This window comes from Columba livia, chromosome 9 (genome assembly GCF_036013475.1).
Source record: "Columba livia isolate bColLiv1 breed racing homer chromosome 9, bColLiv1.pat.W.v2, whole genome shotgun sequence".
NCBI lineage: Eukaryota > Metazoa > Chordata > Aves > Columbiformes > Columbidae > Columba > Columba livia.
Window position 1 is genome coordinate 24,463,757 of NC_088610.1, and position 20,338 is coordinate 24,484,094.

The 20,338-nt window shown below is 42.2% G+C and overlaps 1 protein-coding gene across 3 annotated transcripts; it reads left to right on the forward strand.

Annotated features, from left to right (window-relative positions):
• Positions 1 to 114: 114 nt before the first annotated feature.
• On the forward strand, positions 115 to 19,733 carry LOC102086565 (claudin-15). Of its 3 annotated transcripts, none has more exons than XM_021283282.2 (6): positions 115 to 1,257; positions 5,382 to 5,657; positions 14,667 to 14,831; positions 14,982 to 15,063; positions 17,816 to 17,926; positions 19,199 to 19,733. In XM_021283282.2, exons 2-6 carry the CDS (start codon positions 5,438 to 5,440, stop codon positions 19,296 to 19,298), a joined length of 678 nt encoding a protein of 225 aa, XP_021138957.1. In that variant the 5' UTR covers positions 115 to 1,257; positions 5,382 to 5,437; the 3' UTR covers positions 19,299 to 19,733. The 3 variants fall into 3 exon arrangements, with proteins under 3 accessions (XP_021138957.1, XP_005515458.1, XP_021138958.1); XM_005515401.3 differs by lacking the exon at positions 115 to 1,257 and adding an exon at positions 2,214 to 4,963; XM_021283283.2 differs by lacking the exons at positions 115 to 1,257; positions 5,382 to 5,657 and adding an exon at positions 9,221 to 10,531.
• The last annotated feature ends 605 nt before the right edge of the window (positions 19,734 to 20,338 follow it).

Consider the following 20,338-nt stretch of genomic DNA (forward strand, 5'->3'; position numbering starts at 1 on the left):
GCGGGGTCCCGGCGTCCGGCCGAGTGGGGCATTGCCAGCGGCACCGCGGCTGCTGCCGGCCGCCGGGTTGGATCCGCCCGCGTCCTGCCCTGGCCGCCATGTCGGGCGCGTCATGCCCGCCCTGTCCCGCCATAGCGGGAGCGGCGCTGCGGGCGCCTCTGGCCGCCATGATGAGTGTGGCAGCTTTGTGTAATCAGGGTTTTTAGTGTGGTGTTTTCTCTAGAAGCCTTCTAGAGTATACACAGCCTGTCTCCTCCTAGCCTGGGGAGCTGTCTCCTCCCCCTAAAATTAAATGGGAAAGAGAATAGGTGGTTTTGGTTTGAAAATAACCTGTAATTCGTAAGTTTCGAGAAGCTGTGTATACCTTTCTTGTTCTCTGTGTTGTGCTGGAGATACTAATGGACAATCAAGCATTCTACATGGCAGCCATGTCTTGGCCTCCAGAGACTGGAGTGCAGAGCTGCTAAAATGAAGCAGCTATATGAACAGCAGTTTATCTCAGAGGTGCACGGGGGCACCAAGGGGCAGCAGCTGCATTTTGGGGCAGAAGTGCTGTGTGGGCGTGAGAAACACTCCATAGGAGAGTGGCTGTGCCACCTCCAGCTCTGGAGGCCACTCTGTTGTGGATGGACAAGTTCATTGTGTGAAGGAAAAGATAATAGCAAGCAGAGAGTGATCTCAGCTTTGTGGTTGTACAGTTGTACTACATTGTAGTTGTAAGTAGCTGTAAGCCTGATTAGACTGTTAATAATAGAATAATGAAATGTTCTGGGTTGGAAGGGACCTTAAAGATCAACTAGTTCCAACCCCCTGCCATGGGCAGGGACACCTTCCACCAGACCAGGTTGCTCAGAGCCCCGTCCAGCCTGGCCCTGAACACAGCCAGGGATGGGGCAGCCACAGCTTCTCTGGGCAGCCTGTGCCAGCGCCTCACCACCCGCATGGGGAAGAATTTCTTCCTTATATCTAATCTAAATCTTCACTCTTTCAGTTTAAAGCCGTTACCCCTTGTCCTATCGCTACATGCCTTTGTAAAAAGTCCTTCTCCAGCTTTCTTGTAGGCCCTCTTTAGGTACCAGAAGGTTGCAATAAGGTGTTCTTGTAGCCTTCCTCAGGCTGAACAGCCCCAGCTCTCTCAGGCTTTCCTCACAAGAGATGTGCTCCAGCTTTTGATCACCGTGGCCTCCTTTGGACTCTCTCCAACAGGTCCTTGTCTGTCCTGTGCTGAGGACCCCAGAACTGGACCCAGTACTACAGGTGGGTCTCACCAGGGTGGACTAGAGGGGGAGAATCACCTCCCTCGACCTGCTGGTCACTGCTTTTGATGCAGCCCAGGACACGACTTTCTGGGCTGCAGACGCACATTGCTGGGTCGTGTTGAGCTTCTCATCAACCAACACTGCCAAGTCCTCCTCAGGGCTACTCTCAGCCCATTCTCTGTCCAGCCTGTATCAGTGCTTGGGATTGCCCTGAGCCCTGTGCAGAACCTTACACTTGGCCTTGTTGAGCTTCATGAGGTTCTCCCAGGCACACCTCTCCAGAGCTCCTTATTCATCTCTGCAGACCTCCTGGTGTTTTTGCCTGACTTCTTTGTTGGGATGCATCACTCCTGAGCATGGAGGAGGTGATCCCTGAATATTAACCAGCTTTCCTGGGCCCCTCTTCCCTCCAGGGCTTTATCCCTTTGTACTCTGCCAAGCAGATCCCTGAAGAGGCTGAAGTCTGCTCTGTGAAGCGCAGGGTAGTGAGCTTGCCGTGTGGCCTCGTTGCTGCCTTAAAGATCTTGAGCTCCACCATTTCATGGTCGTTGCAGCCAGGTCTGCCGTTGGGCTTCATATTCCCCACCAGCCTCTCCTTGTTGCTGAGAACAAGGTCCAGCATAGTGCTTCTCCTCATTGGCTTCTCTATCTCTTGGAGAAGAAAGTTATCATCAACTAATTCCAGGAACCTCCTGAATTGCTTGTGCCCTGCTGTGCTGTCTGTCCAACAGATACTGGGGTGGTTAAAGTCCCCCCATGAGGAATAGGACTTAAGAACGTGAGGCTGCTCCTGTCTGTCTATAGAGGGCCTCATCTGCTCAGTCTTCCTTAATAAGTTACAGCAACTTCAGGAACAGTGACAAAGTCAAATCCGTTGGAACTAGAGAGGAACTGAACTGATATTGTTCCTCATTTTTTTTTTTTTTTTTTTTTTTTATTTTATTTTATTTAACAAGTAGTGAAGGAGTTGAAAGGGTTTGCCTTCTCCACTCAAGGTCAGACTCTGACCTGAAGAAACCTCTGTAAGCTTGTGGTGGGAGACTGCTCTAAGTGGTTTAGTACAGTATTTAAATCTGCATTTTATCTCTTTCTGATTGCACCATGGGTCAGCCTCAGAATTTTCTTGAACTAAGAAAAGATTAGCAGGGTCAAATACATTGCTGGTGTTAAAAATCTATATATACATATGTAAATGAAACCAGCGTTGTAATCCATGCTTTGTCTCTGGTTTTCTATGTAACAAAACGGAAAAAAAAAAAAAAAGGTAGGAGTTTTTAAACTTTCCAGATTAGACATTTCTATCACTTGTTTTTGCATCCAGAGACCTTATCGGGAGCGATTTGTTTGTTTAAGTGACTTAAATATTTTTCTTTGTTAACTCTTTCTGCCCTCTGTTTGAACCACATAGATTTTGGCTGTGCTGTTTTTAAAGTTTAGGTGAAATTTTGGCTCCACCAGGGCTTGTTTTTATCACATTAAAGCTCTTAGTTGTATGTAACATATATGCGCAATTTGCGAGGGACGATGCTCTGGGCTTTATGTATTTATTTGGGTTTGGCTTATGGTTGTTCTCCTCTGGACAGCTGCAAAGCGTAATTGTCATGATCTCAAATCTATGACCAGTGACAGCATCTGGCAGCTGGTATGAGTGAGCCCTGAATGGGTGGGGTGTACCTGTTGCATGTTGAAAGAGGTGGACAGATGTGGTGTCAGTTGAAGGAACAAGCTGTTTGCTTTTGAAAGCTTCTCTTTTGCAGGTGGTTTCTATTAGCAAACTCTTACCCTGATAAAACAATATGTTTTGGCGGTGTTCCTTTTATAATTAAAACTGCAGAAGCAATAAAAAGTCATCATCACCACCATGTGGGTACTCAGCCTTGTGCGTGACCGGTGTCCCAGAGGGAATATGGTTTTGTCGGGACTGTCCCATTGGGTTTTGCAGGCTCAGGAAGGGATGAGTGCGGGTTGCTCCTTGGGGCAGCAGAAGGCAAAGAAAGGAGGAACAACAACAGTGAGGCAGTTGTAGAGCCATCCTGGGCTGCTGGAGCTCCTTTGGCAGGGGCCGGGAAGGTCTGTCCTGCCTTAAGGCACATCTGATATCACAAACAGTTCTGTTTGTTAATGCGATCCACTGCGCTGGTTACTGATTGCAGGGATTGAATGCTGCCAGGAAATACAACGTATATAAAGAAAACTGATTTCTTTAAACAGGCAAACACTCTCCTACTTCTTTCCCCCCGCCCCGACCTTTGTTTTACCCCCTGGAGGTGTGCATTTCTGCTCCTTTCTTTTGTGGCCTATCAATATGTTGACCCATCATGGGGCTCTCAAACCTCACTGGGACACCAGCCCCACTCTCTGGCCCCTAAGAATTCAAATACCAACACTGTATGCTTTGCTTTCCAAGTAGTAAAGGTTTTCTTTGCATGCTTGTCTTAAGAAGATCTGGAAAATAAAACACCTTTCAGTTGGTCTGTCGTGCACCGTGCGTTCATGCTGTCAAAGTTTATTCTCCTTGCCACTTTACATCTCCCTGTGTATCGAATTGAAATGTCACCATCGACATTCAGACCACACGTGCACCTTTCTGGAGAGGAGTTACCCACAGTGAGGAGCTCACGGATGTCATGTCGTGCCTAACAGGCTCATCACTACGGGACAGGCGTTTTAAGGGTGGGAGAAGGACTCTTACAGTGGGATTTGTAGTCCTGCTATAACATGGCACATTTTGGGTCAGGGTGGATGAAAATTGTTATTCTGTATTTGCAAAGCCTAGTTTCAAAACTTCCTCGCTTTGAAACCCATGATGTTTTAAGTTATTGTATTTTAATGAGAAGTTTGTGTTTACAGTTTTGGTGTATGTCCTACCCAGAGTGATGGTGCAGAGCATATAGTTTTATCTTCTTTCAGGAATTAATTGTGATTGCATGGCTCATACCTGTGCAAAAGGCAGAAATGTTCATTTGGATTATTGGCCTGCCCATGTGGTGCTAAATTTGCTTGAATTTATTGCTTAATTTAAATTTATAATTTGTTTCACATATTTTCTGACAGTTATATGTGTTTTGAAAATGTTAGACAATCACTTGAGAGACAAATGCTCCCTCCTCAAATGTGAGGTTTGAATTTTATAGCGGAATATGCACATTTTAAAGAGTGGAATAAACTTAATCCTTATTTCCTTGTGCAAACAAATTCCAAGTGTTGCAGTCATTTAAAATGCATGATTATAGGAGGAGGCTTGAATTTTCTTTTTATTCTCCATGAAAACAGTGTCTGGGTGACAAGAGCAACAAACTTTTCAAGCAAAATAATAGTTGTGAAAATTGTAATAGTATTTTTCTGTACTGCTTTGGAATCTGCTGGTGCACGGGCAGCTCAGCGGCAGTGACAAAACACGTTATGTGCCAATAGTTGCCAGGTTAATCTGAGCATCTTTGGTACCAACTTACAGGATTTTGCTGTAATTTTCATTTTTGAGTTGTCCATTTCAGTGAAACTTCACTGTAGCCAAAAGCCGTGCCCGAGCCTTTGTGCAACAGTCAGGCAGAGCTTTGGCCGCAGGTCCTTGATTTTTAGAACAGGGGGAAAGGTCCTGAAGAGTACGAAACTTGCACTTGTTTGATCAAACTGAGCCCCACAAAGTGCTGACACCAGTGTCTAGCAGGAAGGTAGATGAAACAGGTTAGAAACATATCGTAAACGTGAGTATCAAAACTTATTTTGTTTTAAATTTGTATTGATAGGCATGGTAATTGGGAGATGAATAATTCATTAAAGCATTTTATAGTTTTAATTTTAAAAGAATTTTGAGTTAGGAAACAAGTAAAGAACAGGTGAAACATTGCAAATTCAAATTGGAGAATTCCTCACTTGGGTTCTCTGGTTTTGCTTTGCTGGTATTTTTTTGTGGTAAACATATATGGTAACAAAAATGTTCGTAAGAAAATACTCAGATGTCACAGGATACTTAAGTATTCCAATTATTTAATGAGACTTCTTCTACAATTCCCTTATATGATAAGTTATTTTGTAGGCAGGCATCTTTTTGATGTAGCCTTAAAGGTCAGGCTTGTATAAAGATAATTCCATATACTGTATGTGTGTAAACTGTTTCAACAGGTTTCTAATATCAGAAGTTTTGGGAGGCTTCTTTGAAAACCACTTCTGTGAGCAGGATGGCATCGTCTGCTCTACAAATCTGTGCATTTCTGCTGGCTTTAGCAGGATTTACCATTGTACTTATTGCTACCATGTCCAACACATGGAAGGTTTCGGCCACGGCAGCAGCGCCGGCTCCTGCAGGCTGGGTCTCTGAAGGGCTGTGGATGGACTGTGAGGCGGCTGCTTTCGGATCAGTGCAGTGCAAGCAATTTCTCTACATGTTGAGTTCCGACAGTAAGTGTGCATGGTATATGTATGTAAAACCCAGGGGTGTAATGTTATACCTTCTTTCTGGATGGTTTATATACCGTGGTTGTCACAGAGGGTCTAGTATGGAGAGGATTTGCCCCATGGTTCTTGCAGGCAGGTTAAAGGGCCCCAGTGAAATCCATGTGCTTCATCCTGCAATTCAGCTCGGTGACTGCTGTGACTTTATTGCCATGTCTGTTGTGTTGGGTACTATACAGCAAATCTAAGACTTGTTTATTATTATTGTTTTGGAAGAAATAGGATCTTTTAACTCAGCCTAATTCTTAACTATAAGCAGATCATAGGTCAGTGAGCTCTGGTGTTTGCTTGTGCTTTGGTGTGAGACAGAACTTCTTATAAATTCCAGGACTTATTTGATACTTTGTGCTAAATCTGTGTGTTTGTTCTGGAATTTCTTAGAGGTGACCAGCTTAAACTGAAATACATCTGTGCTACTGATGCTTTTGTGTTTTCTGAGGTAGACCATGCTAGCAGGGTAGTTTATCTGCAAATAGAAAGAGTTGTCTTTGTAGGGACCGAAAATTATTTGCTTGGATTTTATAAATACCTTTCTGTAAACACCTAGTCAGGAAGGACTGACATTGAAGTTCTTTCCTTAGAAAAGCGAGTGTAGAAACAGTAACAATATAGCCTTTGAAAACCGGTATTTTGTTAAGCCTTCTGTCTTAAACAGAACTTTGCATTTATTCTTTTACAACTTTCAGTATTGTGCAGTCACTTTATGAGTTATGTCATGGAATAATTTCTTAAAGCCTTTTCCTGCTTTATAGATCCCTTATTACTGTCATTGCTGTTTGTCTGGACCCTTTCCAGCTGATTTATTCTCAATGCGCAATGCTCAAAACTTAAAAACACCGTGTCTCATAGAGTATGAAGGCTTCTTTTTCTTGACAGAGACATGGACTCCACTGAAGTCAGAGCTGCCCAACTGGAGGCAGATGTCGCAAATGCGAGAATTTAAATCTCCAGTTAACTCTCAAGATTTCAGCATATTTGTGGTTCTTCACCAGAGTCCTGGCTTTGGTGGCCTCATGTGCTTTCATAACGATGGTGCCAGTTTGAGAATAAGTGCCAGCATCCTGTAATGAGGCCAAAATTTGTGGCCTCAAAAGGAGGCTAATCATATGCTTCCAAGGATTTTAAAAACACTACTCATTGCATCACTGTCAGCTTTTCATACTGTTCTGGTACCTGTTCTGCTCCTCTCTAAGACTTCCTCTGTGTAGATACTGGGATTGCCTAAGTTTCATCTAGAAACTTTGATACGATTTCTGGAAAACAGAGTGATGAGATGGGGCCAACAATCCTCCAGTTCTTATACGTGGTAGCAAGGTGGCACTGATGCTTACGATGGTGCGGCAGATCTGCCACAAGGAGAAACAGCTGTTTCAGCCCTGTCGCAGAGCCAATGTGGGAAGCCTCCTTTCCTTTAAATGTGGTTTCATTACACCCAACATGAAAAGAAGATATTCCCCAGGAGCAAAAGGGTTATTGGTGAGCTGAAGCAGTTGCCTCCCAGGGGTTCTCTTTCCTCCCTTCCCCTGACCCCCATAATTGGAAGAGAGGACCCCTGGTTGGCAGGGCTTGGTGGATCATCTTCAGCTGTTCAAAGAACCATGTGTCACCTAAAATCAACGTGGGGTTCCTCATGCCAACTGACAGGGACCTCATGTGGCTCCTGCAGTGTACTTGTTGTCTCTTGCAGGGCTGTTTCTCTTCTTACAGTGCTCAGCCAGCATTCCTGGGCCTTGAAAGAAATTTACAGAAGTGATGGACAAGATACAGCTCATGTTTATCAAACATTTAAAATGTTAATGTTTTGAGTATATTTTTTTCCCAATTGTATTGGTTGATCTGTTCTTAAAAAATACTATTTCTGCCTGTAAGCCCACTCTCAACCTTTATTACATTCAAATATGCTCTGTTTTGAGAATATCAGAGGGGCTAGGAGCAATTTCTCTCCTTCGTCCTATATTGCTGTGGTCACATATGGCCACATCTTGGCATGTCTATGTTTGCATTTTACTTACATCAGAAAAAACACTTGTATAATTATTTTTCCAGTTATTCCCATTTACTGCTCTTGGTTTGCATTGTGGAGTGGTCTGGAGTGTGCAAATTGGTTTCTTTATGGATGAAGCAAAGCAGGGAAATGTGCTCCAAGAATGCACTTCCAAACTTCCAGCCATTGACTGGTTAGAACAAATCTGGAAGAAATCTCCCAAGCAGTGGATGGTGTTGATGTGAAACTATCAGCCCCGCCGCTTTTACGCTGCTGATGCAGAGCCTTCTGCAGAGCAGATTTGCTGTTATGTCCATTGCTTACCAAACCATAGTTTCTGAAATTTAGTGAAGAATAACTCTATGTTCTTCAACACCATTGAAGAGTGATTTCTTAAAGGGAATTACGGAAACGTCTGGTGCCATATAGGAAAAATTTACGCATTCTAGGACTGCAGTTTAAACTTTTCTGTTTATATGTGCACATTATGACTGCATGGTGAAATAGCTTTCTTAAGCAGGAAGAGATATTATTTTTTAAATGAAATTCTTCATTTTCTTTTTTTATCCATAGCAGTATAAAATCTGGGGGCGCATAATTCAAGGTCCCAACTAAACTCGACTTTGAAAGTGCTGTCAGCAGGAGTGTTTGCTGAGTTCAGCAGGGTAGCATCTGTGTATGAGTAGAGTAATTTGAAACTCTCTGAAGGGCTTTTAATGGGATGCAGATACTCCAGTATAGTGGTACAGTATGTCCATTTTATGACTCCATCATTTTTCAGATTGCCGTGACTCAGCAGAAGGAGGGAATTCTGTAAAAGTCCCCCAAGAAGATCAATTCTTACCACATACCATCCAGTTTCTTTAAAAGATTGCAAATACAGAGCTGCACAGGTTCACACCAGCTGTGCTGCCCTATCTGTTCCTATTTAAATCAATGGCAATGATCCTCTTGGATGCCAAGGGAACAAAAATGTTGTGATGACACTGTAGTATCATTTTGCAGCTGAAACTACCAACCTACAGCATCAGGTCAAAGTGGCCAGTGAATTTTGAAAAACAAAACCCAACAGATATCTGTTATAAGCAAGTTGTGACTCTCTCAACGACTAACTCTTCTGATAGTATTAATGTAAATGGCGTGAACCTGTCACCGTCTTGCGTCACAGGAGGATTATTTTATGAAGAAACTCTGACTCCACTTCCTGGAGATAAGAGCGGGTTATCAAGAGATGGTTAACCCCATTTGGATATACAAGCGGTTTAAGGGTATTAACATTAGTGGGTGATGTGTATTGAGTCTTTCTCCTTCGAAGACAGACTGAGACAGTTGGGGTAGTTCAGCCTGGAGAAGAGAGAGCTCCAGGGAGACCTTATTGCAGCCTTCTGGTACCTAAAGGGGACCTACCAGAAAGCTGGGGAGGGACTTTTTTTTTTACAAGTGCATGTGGTGATAGGACAAGGGGTAATGGCTTTAAACTGAAAGACTGTGGATTTAGATTAGATATAAGGAAGAAATTCTTCCCCATGTGGGTGGTGAGGCCCTGGCACAGGCTGAGAGAAGCTGTGGCTGCCCCATCCCTGGCTGTGTTCAGGGCCAGGCTGGACGGGGCTCTGAGCAACCTGGTCTGGTGGAAGGTGTCCCTGCCCATGGCAGGGGGAGGAACTAGATGAGCTGTAAGGTCCCTTCCAACCCAAACCATTCTATGAGTTTGTGATTTTGCCTAGGCAAGAGCAGAAGCAAGTAAACCAAGTTGAACATACTTCTGCTTTGCCTAGATTAGATTTTTTTTGTTAATACTAAGATATTCTGACAAACAGATGCAATCAGCCAATGTGTATGATTTGTCGCATAGCTGCTTTCTTTCGTCATTTTATTCGTTTTGAGATAGGTCTGAGACACTGGCTCATTCATTCCCCTTAAGTTTCATTTCTGTGAAACATACACTATCACAATTGAAGTCCAGTGTAAATGTGACTATTTTAAAGATTGAATGTGTTTATAGATCAATGGACTGTAAAATATTAATGGAAACCACTCATCCACAGACTGAACCTTCCTGAAAGAAGCTGAGTGCAGTTGCTGTGGATTACTTACGACCCTAACTCTAAAAAATGTGCTAAATTTTCTAGCAACAGAATAAAGTTCCCGTTCTCAAGCTTTTTTATACTTGAGTCATCAAGAAAATAACGCGGTAATGTTTTTTGTTTTGAGATCAATAATAAAATTACAAACAGTTTTAATCTCGTGTAAACCCTAGCTGACTTCAGAGGAGAGACAGAAATAAAATATTTGCCAATATTATCGCTCGTGCAAGATATTTTGTAGAAATACTGACTGGAATTTCTAGGCTGAGACTAAGAACAGGTTCATTTTGTCACTTCTCATTAGAAAAAGAATTAATATTGTCATTTCTTTTAAATGCTAATATCTTTATCGTGAACTGCTCCCACTTCTAAGTGTCATGCACTGTAAGCCTTATCTCTGGGGTTGAGCAAAGAGCAAAGGTAGCCTCATTTTGGAGTGAAACCCAGAGATAAAACAGCAAGGAGGCTTCTCAAAGGCTTCACTTGATTGTAATCTAATTATAGGGATATTTAACTGTTACTACTCACAAGCATGACTGCTGCGTTGGAAATAGTTGGTTTTCTTTTGTGTTTTGGTGGGTTGGCAATTATTGGAGCCACTTTGCCGAATGATTACTGGAAAGTCTCTAGTATACATGGTAGTGTGATCACGACGTCTACGTTGTATGAAAACCTGTGGAAGAGCTGTGCAGAAGACAGCACTGGAGTGTCCAACTGCAGAGAATTTGACTCTATGCTTGCGCTGCCTGGTATGTGACTTTGCACATTATATTGCTCAAAAATTTGTTGGAAAAAAAGTAGAAAGGCTTTTGTTGTGGTAATCTGGTAGTACTGGAAAATAACTGGCCAGGAAGGATTTTGTGGGTTGAAGTAATAAAAGTCTCTTAAGCAGCAGAATGTCTCACACGCAGTAGGAAAGGCTATAAAATAAGGCAAATGAAGTCGCTTGTTGAAACATTTGTTTTAATAGGCATTTAAAATATGATGTAGTGTCTTTTCTAGTATCTTGTGGGCGGAATTAGTAGGAGACATTTTTTAACACATCTTATGACAGCTCCATGTTTATTTGGAATTATTGTATAGGCCCTCTTTTGCATTATTTGATGGCTAATGTACTGTAGCTGGAGTATTTTCATATAATAGGTAATAAATACAATTTATAGCTAAGAAGTGGTAGTGGGTTTTGTGTGTTGAGACTAAAATGCATAGATAATGCACTAAATACAGCAAATATACATTATACATATTATAACATTATGAGTATGTTATACAATGAATATATCTTATAAATTAATATACTTGTCAGGACTTATTAACAAATGCCTTGTTGGATGTGGCTCTAAATACCAGGAAATTTAGGTATCCTGGCTCCTGTAATCGGTCTTCAGTAGAATTGTGGATTGTCCTCAAATGCTTGACCAAGGCAATATTCTGTGGGTAGTAACATGTTTACAGAGAGTAAAGCTAGTTTGTATTAATCTTGAATAATTCGGTATGTAGATACTTATCCCAGAATAAAACTGCCTTCCCACTTAGTTGAATCTACACTAGGAGATGACTAAACTAGATAGGTAGAATACTCCTAATCTGAAGGATATGTAGTATAGGATTAGTGGGAATGGGGTATTAAATTTACTTTCTCTCTGTCTGAAATAAACTGATGTTGTTGACCAGCTCTGACACTAGTGCAGCAATTCTCTGAAACTGTTTATGTATTTAGGGAATAATCTGTTCTTTTTATCTTCCAGTGTTATCTAACAGTTGGTTTTAAAATGCCTATGTGTATTAAGAAGAACATAACCCTGTTTAAACTTAGATGCAGCAACAGCAGGATCATGTCGATTAGACTTTATCCTCATCAGAGTTCTTATAAGTGTGCATTTTGTTCTTGTACAAACCACCTCAGGGGCTGGTTCATCACTTGCTGCCTCTGCCTCCAGGCAGCATCTTCTCACTGATGTATTTATGTGGGGTGTTGTCTCTGAGAGTGTCATGGGGCTCCCATGTGTGCAGATGTGGGCAACGGGGCCACGTCAGGTCAGCATCTTGGAGCCGCTGAGGAAAAAAGTGGGTTTTGAAGAAATTGGGGAGGGTGGGGCCAGAAAAGAGCATCCTGAGTAGATGTGCTAAAGTGAAGGAGAAAGGAAGGCAAGCACCAGCAATGCTCCTGGGGAACTGCAGATAACAACGTGGAGTCAGCAAGAAGGAAAAAAATGGGACCAGACAGGAAATGAATGAACAGGTCAGGCTCTGAAAGTGAATTTGTGAAGAATAAATTTGATCTGTTGAAGAGCAGATCGGTTATACTGTTGAGAAGATGGCAGTATACTTGAGGGCTATAGGCAGAGGGAAGGGAAAAGCAGCTTACAGAAGTGTAGAGAAAAAAGTTCTAGAACGGAGAACTGAAAAAGAAAAAAGTTAGAAGACACTGAATTATAGAGAAAGCTGAGAGGACAGTTGGAAAAGCAAGGGAAGACGAAGAAAGTGGGGCTGTTAGTGACAAGGGCTGAGCCAACAGTGGGACCTCCAAGATATGTCTGTAGCACTTGCAGGTACCAGCCAAACCAAATGACCGCTTATGGCAACTTGCAAGGTACCAGGCAGACTGAAAATTGTCATGGTCAGCTTAGGTATGTTTCAAATTGCTGTCTAGAAACTCAGCTGAAACTGCTGCAGCAGGAGGTGCCAGGAAGTGGTGGGAGGGGGAAAAGAAAAAAACCAGCACAACAGAAGTGTCTTTGTTACCGCTCGTCAGAAGGATCATAAAAATTTTCCATGAAGGTTTCCTTATTGGCAGCTGAGCTATGTGGTATTCCTCTGTTGGTTTTTTGTCTGCTTGTTTTGTGCATGGGAAATATCCAACTTGATTCTTTTAAACAGATGTAAAGCTTTTGAATTCAGCAAGCCATTAGCCCAAATCATGGATGTTTGAAGTGAAGACCTTTTTTAAAAGCAATATTGCATAAGATTGAAACCATGGCTGGCTACGATGTATAGCTAAGCCCTGTGTAGTCACAGCTTGGTCAAGCATTTGATATAAAGCAATTAGTTAGCTGCCACATGCTTTACTTCTTGTTGTTTGTTTTTTTTGTTTTGTTTTAAGGCCCCATAGATGTTTCTTCCAATGACAGGATTTGGGCTATTTTCTTACAATTAGTATTGATTGATAAAATGAGCTGACTTCATGTCTTGTTCAATAAGCTCATTTTTAACATGAAGACAACAAAACATGGAGCTGGCTGGACTGTGAAGTAAGCTCCTCAGTTAAGGCTGTTGAGGTTATTGTATTGTGGTACAAAGAGGTTGTGGTATGAAATCTCTTCTATTAAAATAACACAGACATTGGCTTGCAAGCAGTAAGCCTGAAGATATTGTCCTGGAAAGAGATGGGGAGTCCCATCTAATACTGCTGGAGTCCCAAAGACATGTTGCATCCCTGCCCTGGGTAATTCCTGCTGCCAAAGTGTAAGATCCCAAACTAGAAAGCAGCATCGACATTTAGTGCTTGTCCTAACAGTAAATTCTGCAGGCAAAAGCTTTGAACAGTTAATGGTACTTTGAGGTGGTCTTTTCACTTTTATTACTGTCTGTACTTTTCCCCCCAAAATTTAAAACTAACGCCTAACAAAACATTAATTCATTGGACTATGTTGTTGTTTAATTCTGAGTATTTATCTCATGATTGCTTATTAAAATCTGTTCATAACTCTGGGGCTTGCAGGACCAATACTCTTAAGCCACATAAAGCTCTACAGCCCGCTGAGTCTAAGTGTGAATCTCTCACTTTGCCTCCTGTTTCTGTGCCTGGATTTTGTTGTGTGGAGAGTTACGGGCTCAGTCCACTGCAGAGCCAGGGAGCAGGTCACCGTGGAGGACATGGAGGTGATCGGGGAGCAAGAGCTGTAACGGCGGCATCAACGACATGACTGTCCAGATCCAGTCCAGCTCAGGCCCCTTTGATATGTCGTTAGAATCATAAAATCATGGGATCATTTAGGTTGGAAAAGATCTTTAAGATCATCGAGTCCATCAAAGTTAGAAGCCAAACCTGCCAGGTTGGTGACATTTGGCATGTTTATCTTGTCGCGAAGGTGCCAAGGTGCCATTTGACCTGGAACTTGCCAAATCCGGGGTGCCATTTTAAGGGGGCCTGAAGTCCCTGTCTGAATTCTTAGGCTGGTTAATAATCTGGTCCCAGTTTTTTTGCGATCAATACCTAAATGTGAGGACCGGGAGCTTAAGTGAGCTGTTATCTCTCTGATAGAGTATGTGTTGTGGAGGAGAGGACGGAATGCTGCAGCTCTTGATTCCGCTCATCGCCCATTTATTACCCTCTCTCGGAGTTTAATGTGCACTGCTAACTCAAGCATTTTCTTTCCCGTCTTTCACTGGAAGTAGAAAAGCTGGCACATTTTTCCAGTTCCTCTGTAGTGCCAGAGCCCCACACACCTTGGCCAGGACCAGGAGTTCAGAGGTGTCATGTGTGCTCTTGTGGTACAGGGGTAAGGAACTCACCAGGAATTGTGACTAGGAGGCTGATTTCTGCTCTTATAAGTGACCGTGTAGACCACTACCTGTTTTCCCAGGACTTAAAGATGTACACTAAAAAGAGCTTGCTATAATTTTTCAGTGTTTACTAAAGGCCCAAGAGGATTTACTGAGCTTATAAAGTGTAACTGCAGTTCAACTCTGGAATCTGATTGACTTGAAGGCTAAACACTGTGGGGTTTGGATGCTTCTCTGAACCAAATAAAGTTGGACAAGATTCACTGATTACTGCTCCTGCTAATTTTGTCACTCCCTCTAATCACTTTTCTTTTTTCAGCACAAGATTAATTTAATTTCTGTATAGACCCTGATTTGTTTTCTCTTGTTCTGTCTTAGTTCATATTCAGGCATGCCGTGCCTTGATGATTGCTTCCATCCTTCTGGGATTCATAGCTTCAGTACTCACGCTGCTTGGTTTGAAGTGCACAAACATTGGGTTGAGCGATGAAGATGGAAAAATGAAGTTTACTGTCACGGGAGGATTTCTGTTTATCTTAGGAGGTAATATGGAGGCTGAAATGAGAACACTATCAGTGTTTGTGTTGCTTTCACAGCCAGACTAAATGAGATGGACACTTGTTCTTGGTTTAAAGCTGTTACAGCCATTAAATGAATCACTCACCTGTGTGTTTTCTTAATTTTTTCTGATAGGTCTCTGCTCCATGGTGGCTATTTCTTGGTATGCTGCGATGATTACTGCTCAGTTTTTTGACCCATTATATGCTGGAACCAAGTAAGTTAATAGCTCTGTCATACCAAACTCCATCACATGGTACAGACAGCTGCACTGACCTCAGCTGCTCCAGAGTTTCGGAACCTGGATCGATCATGTTATCCAGTCCTGCAGGGGGAAAAATTGTGTGTAGGGAATCTATTCACATCAGAGATGTTGGTGGGGAGGGAGGAGAGTTCTCTTCTGGAAGGCTTAGTGAATGAGGGGAATATCAACCCTGCAGTTGAGGGGTTTCTGTACTGTGTTTACATTTTCCTCTGAGACTCAATTAAGTGCACATCTTGATGCTATGAAGAAGAAAAGGTAAAAGTCTTAATTTTCTTTGGCATTTAGACCAAAAGAGATAAAAACTTCTAGCTATGGCTGGAATACAGTGCTCAGATGTACAAGCAAATGAAAAAGCGTACAGAAACCATCCTGAACTGCGTACTAGTGACCTGCAGATAGCTGAGAGACGTCATTGGAGTGTGCTGCTTGTCTTAAAGAAGTAAAAGAGTATTTTTCACCATATATTAACTGCTTGACATTTGTTTGCCATATGAATTAAAATGAGGCAAAGTATGTGGGACTACCAGGTCATACTGTTACGCACAACAAGTTTCGAGGTATAAAAGCCCTTATTCTTGTGTGATACAAAAGCAACAGTCTTCAAAACCAAATGACCGCTTATGGCACCTTATCTAGGTCAATAGATGGAGCAATGAGGAACAAGGGTAGAGGTGGCCGGGCCTCTCCTTCACAGATGAGAGAAAAAAGGAGAGGGAAACTTAATAGATTGTCTGCGGAACATGAGAGAACTGGTTTGGGGAAAAGGACATCTATAATTTACCAGTACCTCTACCAAGTATATAATTTTTAGATCAGTAAGCTATAAATCTTTAGTTGCTGGGATGGTATTTGAAGTGTTTTGTGGCTTTCTGCCTGAGAATCAGTTCAGGGAAATCAGGTGAAGTGCTTTGTTATGAATCTAAGTACTTTAAGCAATTGCTTTGGATGTTTGTCAGTTTTCCTGGTGTTTTCAAACAAACACTTACAAAGAAATTGCAGTTGTGAATACTTTTTTGTTGTTTTATATCCCCTTCAGAGAATTATATGAAGGGTAATAAATACGTTAGAGGACCGAAACAACTGTTGATAAGGAATTTCAGTTAGTGGGTTAGTTAGTGAGTTTTATAGTTATCTGGGACTTCAACATTGATGCATGTTAATCAGTTACCAGATTGTTTGCATTCAGTAGCTAAAGAGATCTCTTTTTTTAATATCTAAACTTCATGTTTAAGAGTATTGATTCATCAAGCAGTTCTTCGAGAATTAATGTTGATCATTGGTAAAGCCAGACATGCTCTTGAGGAAGTTTGTGCTCCTTGGACTCTGTGAGACAGGTTTAGATTCGATTGCAGGCCAGTATTGATCTTCACTCTTAAGAGCCTGGCAGATCTGTTTTTTCAGAATGCGTTTTTTTTGGCCTGACTTCAGCAAAATAATAAGTTAACCATTATTAGTTCTTAGAGGAATGTATCATACAGCTGTGAAGGCCACTTAAGTTCTGCAGATCCCTCCTACATACTTTCCTGTCCATAGGTGACTAGCGAGTAGAGATGATTTCGTGCACTGGGCAGCACTCTCTGATTGTTCCTTAGTATTCTTCCAGCAACTTGCACTCCTGTTTGGTTTTGGTTTTTGTTTTTGTTTGTGGTTTGGTTTTTTTTTTTGAGATAATGATTGTCTCCTCGTTCAGTATTTGAAAAGTCCCTAAAACAGTGGAGACCTTGTGGTTCTGATGTGCAATAAGAACATGGCGAGCAGTGAACCTGTGTAAACTCTGAAACCATCCTGTTAGCAATTAAATCTGGAGTCAGAAACCTCAACATTTTAAAATAATGTTTTTGTGTTTACAAGTGCAAAGAAAACACACATATCTGTTTTCAGTATGCCTTCTACGCAGTCCATGACACTTACTTTGCCCTTATAGCAGGTATCTCAGGCTGCAGAGGTACTGCCATATTGTGAATATAGTCTTTGTCCAAATGTGAAAGGTTGTTTTCCTCTTATTGCGAAACTCTGGGCAGATTTTCCCAGGCTCAACTGTGTCTGGTCTTTGGGTTTAATTAATTATCAGTGAGTTTCTTAGACTGGGCCAGGACGTTTCCTGAAATGTCTTTTGTACAGTAGGATGGGTGGGTACCTATTATTTTTCAACTTGGGACTACTCATAAATGTATTTCAGCCATATAAACACAGAAAGTGCTGAATATGCTTTAGGATATAGGAGTTTGAAAACCAGCCCTGTACAAATAGCTATGTGTAGCTTATCTAGCGTCATGATTTCTATGGTCAGCCTTTTAAATGACACAGAGAGGGAGGTCCAAAACATTCAGTTTCACAACATGACTTTAGTGGTGCAACTGACACGAGGGCAAAATAAGTTTTGTAGACTGCACATTATCATTTATTATCAACAATTTATTAAATAAATGCAAGTAGTTATTGCTACTTATCTTTATGTTGCTTAATACTTTCATGTTCTGTCACTAACTTGGCAGAGCACTTATACATGTAAGAGTTTTACCGAACAGACACAGAGCCAGATCTGTTCTCCTCTGTTATCTGTTGAAGTACCTTTCAATTAGCTGATTTCTGTGCAAACTAGAATTCACTTGTTTGCATGGTTTGTGCACCTTATGGCTCAGTCTAAAATAATGGCTTTGTGATCCTGTGTTATGCTGTTTTCATAAGATCTTTCATGTTTCAGGTATGAACTAGGACAGGCTCTGTACTTAGGCTGGGCTGGATCTGTTCTTTATATGCTTGGTGGGATCTTACTGACCTGTTCATGCAAAGGGAGGAAAAAACAGGACTACAGGTAATCTTGGATTCATCAGTTTAAATAGTAGCTGTCAATCATATACCATTTTCTACCTCTGTACTATTCTCTCTCCCCCCCGCCACCTCCCCCCAGTATAAACCTGTAGCCATATAAAGTACAAATGGGAAATCGTACCTATTAATTCAGTGCTATGGCATGTCACAGACTTGTGATGGCAGGGGATGCTGTACCAAATACTTGTACCTCCCGAATAGTGTACGTGTCGATACTTCGTCATGAGCCGTCACCTGCAACCCGTAGGTGGTAGTTCTGGTTACTGCTCATGGTTCTGAGATCTACATGATGAAAATGAGCAGTGAAAGAGGGAACTATCTATTGCCAAAATGAAAGTGTATCAAAGAATATAGTGTGCTATAATCAAGTTTCTCTGCAATACTCGCTACTATTAAACCATTCAGATGCCATTTATTTTGCGGAAAGTGTAATGGTCTTTCCTTCCCAAAGCATAACCAAGTGATTGTTAGATGCATATGATTTTTCTCTTGTTCCTTATGGAAATGTCTTGTAGTGCATCAAATCAGAAAAGTTGAGATTTCTGGCCTCAACAGTTAATTTTGCCTAGATTTTTTTTTCCACCTTGAATTATTCAAACATATAGAAGGTCCCTTTCTGAAGGAGAGGGATGAAGTTGTCAAAAACGGCAGAGCTCCGTGTCTGCCCAGAACAACCCAAGCGGCTTGGAGGCTGTACTTGCTAGGCCTGAGAGGGGGGTAACATGGGAGGGAGAAGCATGCTCACTGCTGCTGTGGTTAATCTCAGGAAAGTTACATCAAAACACATAATAAGAGAGAGTGTTCCTCTGATCACTCCATTGTCTAATACGAATCCATATCAGTTTTATGGTAATATTTCATCAGCCATATTGGACTCAGGTCTTGCTCACCATACTTCGATACGAAGTACCAAATATCCTGAAATACCTTGAAAATCGGGTAAAACAGATGCATGAAATGGAAGTTCAACATGATTAATGACAGCTGAAGGGGCTGTCTGAAGACAGTTCTGTTTTCCTTTCTCATCATCTTGATTCCTGTATTAAAAGCTGTCAAAGAGCCCATCTCTTTCCCCTTAGCTATGAGATTGATGAGAACAATAGGTCTCTAATTTCTGCACCTTTGTGAAGGATGCACTATTGGTGGGTTGGATACAGACCTAAATGAGTAACTTCCTGAGTACCTGAAACTGTGGATGTGTGTGTAATACCTATTATATTTTATCTTTTTTTTTTTTTTTTTCATTAATTTACAGTACAAGCAAATACGCATATTCAGCAGGCCGGGCAGCTCATCAGCAGCACATTTACACCAAAGACTCTGAGACGATCATAAGCAACAAGGAGTACGTCTGAACTTACCTTTCACATCACTTGTAACATTAGCAGGTTATGAACTCAAATAAAGAAATGAACTACTTCCAGGGTTCCAGTTCCAACTTAAAATCCTTCATCTTAAAGTGGAGCAGTTCGAGAAGGTATGGTTTTCCATGTAAATAGGAATGGTTTTCAAATGTAAATAGGTTTCTACAGAAAATGCTGCGATGCGAATGCTTTTCTGCATGCTGAGATGCCTGGTAAAATTTAACTGCATGGTGCAGGGTATCCTGACAATTGAGAACAACTGTATCTATTTCAGCTGACTCAAAAACGTGGAGCTGATACGCTGTAGCTGACTGCAAGTTAATGCACCTCGCAGTTAGATATGTGTTGTGTATCCATTAATGTTTAGCTTCCTACATTTGTTTAGCAGCTTTAGCTTTTAACAGGAAATAAAGTTTATTTCACAGACTGAATGAAACAGATTTTTTTTATTAATGGTATTACATGAAGGACACAGCTGAGGAGCTCACCCCCCACTTCTCCATCGACATCCCCTCCAGAGGGGCTGAAGGACCCAAGGGACAGCGAGGTTCCTCCTCCCTCCCCACCCATGCCCATGATCAACAGTGTCTTCAGCCGAGACTACCTGGAAGGGACCGATGGCTCAGCCCAGGTCCCCTTCTCCAGGGAGCATCTGCGGGGGGCACCCCACCCCAAAACTTGGGGGGCAGCCAGGAGCCTGCTGACGTCGGGGGTGTCTCAGTGGTTTCCAGCCTGCTGCCCATGGGCACGGCAGCTGGCTGGGGGCTGAAGATGGGCAGTGGTGTGGTCCAGAGCCAATGGGAAATCTGTTACGGAAGGGTCTCCAAAAAGCCAAAGCTTGTGCCTCAAGCCCTGGGGCCTCTGAGGGGGCAGCCCCAGTCGGGTGGGGAGCAGGGAGCCAGCCCCCAGGGACATCGTGCCGGACCTCAGCTCGAAGAAGAGCTGGTGAAAGCTGAGGAGACCCAGGGACCCATTGGATGCACAGATGGGGAAGATGCAGAGCGTGAGAAAGAGGTCTCCATGCCTGTGGT